The 6000-nt window shown below is 39.8% G+C and overlaps 1 protein-coding gene across 1 annotated transcript in view; it reads right to left on the reverse strand.

Annotated features, from left to right (window-relative positions):
• The window catches only part of FSHR (follicle stimulating hormone receptor), an 87087-nt gene extending 85300 nt beyond the window's left edge, over window positions 1-1787 (reverse strand). Inside the window, exon 1 of the mRNA XM_074864880.1 lies at window positions 1600-1787. Coding sequence (XP_074720981.1) covers window positions 1600-1787 — 188 coding nt within the window. The remainder of the gene's footprint in view (window positions 1-1599) is intronic.
• Between the last annotated feature and the right edge of the window lie 4213 nt (window positions 1788-6000).

Here is a 6000-nt window from a genome sequence, read left to right on the forward strand (position 1 = left end):
TGCTGAAATCAGTCCCAGGGCTACACTGATTGAACCGACCAGAACTGCCTCCCAAGGAAACAAAAGTCTGTGTAAGTGAGAAGGGAGTAAAGTCGAGAGATTCTAACTCTAATATTTGCACAGTGCTGCCAGAAGAAAGGGTTCGTTCGCCGTTTTCAGTCGCACTAATGTTGTAGTCTGCCTGTTTCAGAGAACACACACTCATGCTGAGGAACTGGCAAATTAGCATCCTCAACAAACCCTCGAGAAGTTAACAAGGATCTGCTGTGAACAAATCCCATTTTACTAACAGGTGCTTTTTGGCAATATAAAACTCTACTTCTTTGCAGAAATAATTATAAAATGCTTTTGCTTAATCCCTAGAAGGCAGACCTTAACTGTTTAATCTAAAGAAACAATCAAAGCAAAATTAAACAAAATTAGCAGTGTATGCCTGGAGCACAGCTCAGTCAGGATTTAGATGACCTAAAACACAGATGGATTATTTTTCCCTCTAGTTGCGAGAATGATTTAAACTTTTACTGACCTTCTGAGCTTAATTTGGACATTTTCTCAAGTTTTCACCACAGTCTACTTATTCTGTGAGCATAAAAACTCCTCCTGAATGAAACAAAACTTCCGCCCTAGAAAAACTGTGCGATAGTAACCATGGATATACTGTGGTGTGTAAAATCGGGATAGGGGCATATTTTTCCAGCTGGTGACATATCATTCTTTGCTGTATCCTCCCTCCAAACTTGCCATTTCACTTATTAATCAAAGGGTTTTCGCCAGGACTACTCCTTTCGTTTTTGCTTTAGGTTGTAACCATGTCAGACAGCTGTGGGTGTAGGCAAGAGGTGATATAATTTGCTTTAAAAAAATTAAAATTAAAACAATTGCTTGCACAGTTACGTACTTGCCATTGTGTAAGCTCTTTTGCTCGCCTGTGCTATACAGTGTCATACAGTGTTGCTCATGTTACTTTATGGACAAGGAAGAGAAGCTTTAAGGCAGATAAAACCCTTCCTCGAGTAACGCAGTATGGAATCTTTACATTGTTCACTCTCCAACTGCAGCCGTGCTGCTCCTCTGATAGAGGAGGATCACTCTCTGAATGTTTATCAGAGTCCTTTCTGTAATGTCTTTGTGATTTCAAAAAGAAAACATTAAGTTGCTTCTTGGCAAACAAGCACAAACCTTTGGAAAGCTCCCGCAGTACAAACACAAATGCTCATCATCAAGTTGTTTGGGGCAGACAAGTTGCACTACACGTTTCGACAATGCTAAAGCAAGCTGTAAAGAAATCTTAGACTTTATGCTTCAAATTACTGTCACAGCACCAAGGAAGCTTGTTTAAAGTTTAGTCTGCGCTTTGCATTATAATGTACCATATCTTTTCTTAACAGAGATCTTAAAATGAGCACAATCAGAGTAACGGAGAGGAGCTTCAAGATGTAATTAAGCAAGCGTCGGAGGAAGGGCTGTGCTTTCCAAACAGCTGGTGTAAGTCTCCTGAGTGACTCCCTACAAACCCGACCCTTGGCTTGCCAAGCAGCAGTTTGTTTTGAGAGCCAACAACAAGGCTGTGACTCGCAAACGTTCCCTCTCCCTACTTACAGTTCGGTGGTGTTGGCAGGGATGTCCCGGGGAACCTGGACCACCTTGCTCTCCTGACAAATGAAGACCCTGCCCACGCAGCAGCAGGCGTGGTGCTGACATCCTGAGCAGCCCACCAGGAAAACCAGCAAACAGATGAGGAGGGCTGGAGACATCTCTGCCTTCACATCTGTGCCCGTCTCCTTCATCTCAAAGGAAGGAATGCAGAGACCTCCCAGGCCAACTCCCTGAATGGAAGATCCGCCCCAAAAGCTGGGACGAACCACGTGGCTCTTGGGGGATGACTTCGCAGCAAATTTGGGTCCATGGCCCCAGATCCTTTATGGACTTAGAGTAGGGATGGAGATGAACAATGCTGATATTCCATGACAAAAGTATTTTATATTTAAAGTGGTGTTGAAATCATGGGCCCCAGCTGAATTAACCAGGGTGCTTCTGATGCACTGGCTATCTGCGCTGGGAAGAGGTCCTTCCTTCTCAGCTATGCTATTTTGCATGTCTTGATTGGTAAGACCAAGGGACAACAAAGCATTTTTACTTTCTACAGCCCAGGCACTTTTGTCCCTGAAGGAGAGGCACTATTTATGCTCCCCGTCATGGATCCAAGAGCTCCTGCTTTTGTGTTGCTCCTAGGCAAAAGAAATGTGTTATTTTTTTATAGGTTATATAATCTATTTGATAGATTAAAAGCTATACAGTCCTAAAGCCAGAGCTAAATAACATGCCTTTATTTTCAACTGTGATTATTCTTCATGCACTTGCTGATTCATCTCCTCTTTTCCTTGGCACCTTTATAGGAACCCAAACAGGAGAAAATGCACAATTCCAATAGTCCCGGTGGGCTGGTAAATTAATTTCACCATCTGGAAAAAAAACCCAGAAATATACAGAATGACTATTTGTAAAAACAACAAGAGGAAAACAGCTTCAAGGATACCATCAAAAGGCCTGCATGATGAATCCTGTCTTTGAGTCCCTATTTCTTTTGTTAACTTTTTGACTGAGCTGAAATATCTTTCTTGATACAAATGTTAATCTTTGAGGAAGGGATCTTGCAAACTCTTTCCTGTCACTGAGTCATGCTGCACCAGGTTACCACCTGGAACCAGGGTTCGTCTTGTTTTGGTTTTGCTTTGTTTTGTTTTGTTTTGTTTGTTTGTTTGTTTGTTTGTTTGGTTTTTTTTTGTGGATTTTGGTTTTGTTTGTTTTTCTTCTAAACTGTAAATAGCTGTTTCAGATACACATTTTAAGTGAGTGCTGGAGCTGGATTGCCATGGGTAATTCTGCTGAACTTGACTCATGTTCAGTCCTTCACATTGCTCAGAAGGATTTTAATCTTGTTAAAAGCAGCTGTTATATTGTTTTTCTTGCTTTTTTTAATTGTTTGTTGTTTTTCTTCTTCTCCCATAATCAAAAAGCATAAGCAAATGTAATGAGACGTAAACCAACACCTCTTCTCTGAAGCATGCTGGCCGAAATATTCCACCATTCTCACCTTTAAAATAAGCCTCAAAATGTAGATGTTTCTGAGAGGAACTAAATGGAATCTTTAAAACTAATTCAACTAATTCTTTAAGTAGCCCTAAGAGTTACCCTGATTTTAACAAATATCACCAAACATTTGTTATTTTTCCCCCACTCATTTAAGCCTACTCAAGATGAAAACAGTAATATTTACACAAAAAAGGTAAAAAAAATCATGACAATCTCATCCTAACAATGGTAGGCTTGTAATGAATTGTAAGAGTATTCATTTAGCTGTATGTGTAAAACAGAGTCCATTTTGCTAAGGTACTTGAATCAGTTTCATGAGAATGACAGTGACTGTCAGAAAAAAAATTTTCGAAAACATTAGCGACATTTTCCTCATGTATATGTCTGTCTTTCTCCTTTCCTTTGAAAAATCTTAGACCTACAAGACCTTATGAAATGAGTACTACCTTTAGTTTCCTTCATACTCAATGGGATCAAAACTGCAGAAGCCCACCCTATGGTCAAACAAACTCCTATTTAGTAAAAAATTGCTGTAGCCCACTGCAGGTTGGACTTACTAGATAGATCAGGATTTAAAGAGATGGCAGGAAGGCAATTGATTTGAGGCTTTTCTGTTTCTGTCTTTTCAATAACAAGTCTCTAGTTTCTACAGCTGTAGACTGAAAGTAGGCTGAAAAAAAACCCCAAAAATAAAAGGTGAAGCTTGATGGATATATAGAGCACAAGATCATTTGGTTACAAATGAATGTAAGCCATATCCTTTTATCCTGAAATACATCAATATAAATGGTCATGTTATACTGATGAAATGGAAAGTAATATTTATGACATAGTTTAAAAAGTGGTAACATTCTCTGAATGTCAAAATAATTTGCACTGATATGAAGACATTGCAATTTGATTAACTTTGGGTTTCATATTTCAAACTACAAAATTTGTTTCAGATAATAGTAATAATTCTTCTATATGCAAAAGTCAGGAGATTAAAAAAAACCCAGTAGGTCTTACAAGAGATCTTTCCAATTATTAGTTATTTTCAAAACTATACCAAGTGTGCTTTATTTTAACACAACTAGTAAAACACAGACTTTTAAAACATCAGGTCAGGTCCAGCAGCACATCATGAGCATAATGAAGAAAAATTGGAGGGAGGTTGTCTCCTTCCTGATTTTTTTTCGTGAGGCCATTTTATCAGCACAATACACACTGCTCCACTTTTATTTAAAAGTTAAGAGTGAGAATATTAAATAATTAAAAAAACCCCAAACCCCAAGACACTTTTGAAATACTGTGGAGATGAGACTTTGAGGGAAATATACAGTTATCATTAAACTCAATAAAATCAGAGTAGTATGCAAAACGGAACTGACATATTCATAATTAGAGCAAATACTAATTCAGGAGCAAGCTAAAACTATCTGAGGATAAATGAAGATTCAGAAGGATTTCTGAGTTGTTTTATACATATGATCCAAGGTCTTGAAGAATAGACTCTGCTGCCTATTAATTTTTTCAACTGCCAATCTCTCTCCTGATTTCTGCTCATGACTGTCAAATGACACACAGCCACACATCACTACAGTCCCCTGGCTGGATTAATCAGCTGATGGATCTCTCTCTACCAGTTCAGAAGCACAATTGCCTCCTCTCAGGAATAAAATCCATGTAAAGGAAGGGAAAAAAATGCCAAGATACCTCCTGGTCTCTTGGAGGTTGCACTCACAAGTCCTCCTTGAGCACGAGGTTAGAGCTACAACTATGCCTGAAAACCCAAAGGACCTGTTGCAGGGGATCCATGAGAGCTACTTAAGGCTAGTCATAAATACGCCCCACATCTTTGTGCCACCACAGGGTTTCATACTTTTTCCTCAGTAGCTTGTTAAAAGCAACGCATCGGGCAAGCTCCTGCCTCCATAGACCTGCCCCAGCTACGCACTCTGCCACCTTCAGATCATCGTGTGCTAGGAGCAAGGACCTATCTCGTGGAGATGGCCGACTGTGATGCACTGTCATTGAGATACATACTGCTGAAAGTATAAATGCAGAGATGATGGTGCTTTCAGATATTTATAAGAGCCTTATCTTTGCATCCATTTGCAGAAGAACTATGCTCCAGCTGGCAAATTGGCCTTAAGAGTGTAAACTGTTTTCCTGAGTAAGGAAACAGAAATTTCCCCAAATTGAAGCACTGTAGCCACAGACATGCAATTAAGTGAATTATGACAGCAACTCAACGATGATATTATAGATTATGAAATTAGATGGCTTCTGGGATAAACAGTTAATTCAAAGTTATATGGTCACCAAGGGATCGTTTTTAAGACACTAGTAAAGGAGACTGATTGATAGGACTGGCTTCTAACATCAGCACTGGCCTCTAAAATCAGCGTTGCTCTAATTCTGCAAGCACTGAGCCAGAGGAACCAAGGGATTTTGCAGATCTGATGAAGCAGCGGTTCCTGTCCTGGGTCACGCCGTTGTCTGGGCTGATGAGGATACAGCGGAAAATAAAATGAACCACGCCAGCTCTCTCCCTCTCACTAAACTTGCTCCAAATACACTGAAATGACTCTAAGTCCTTCCACCAGATGTGGTTGGCTCAGCATCTAAATCCAGCTGTCAGAGGTGTGGGAACAGCTCTTTTTCATAAGGCAGGAATCTTACTGGGTGTTGGAGTGTATCAACAGACAGGCAAGCAAGTTCGCAGCAGTTTCTGATTGTGTTTCTCTCCTTTGAAACACAACATGACAGCTAATTAAGTAAATACTCTTTCTGGTGATGTTTCCCAGCCTCAGAATAGTGTTTAATTACTGAATGCCACTGCAACACTGGCTTTGCTTAACCATGAGCGTTCTGTAAAAATGTGTAGGCAAATAAATTGCCTGTATGAACAGATGACATACAAAC

This window comes from Strix uralensis, chromosome 3 (assembly GCF_047716275.1).
Source record: "Strix uralensis isolate ZFMK-TIS-50842 chromosome 3, bStrUra1, whole genome shotgun sequence".
NCBI classification, from domain to species: domain Eukaryota; kingdom Metazoa; phylum Chordata; class Aves; order Strigiformes; family Strigidae; genus Strix; species Strix uralensis.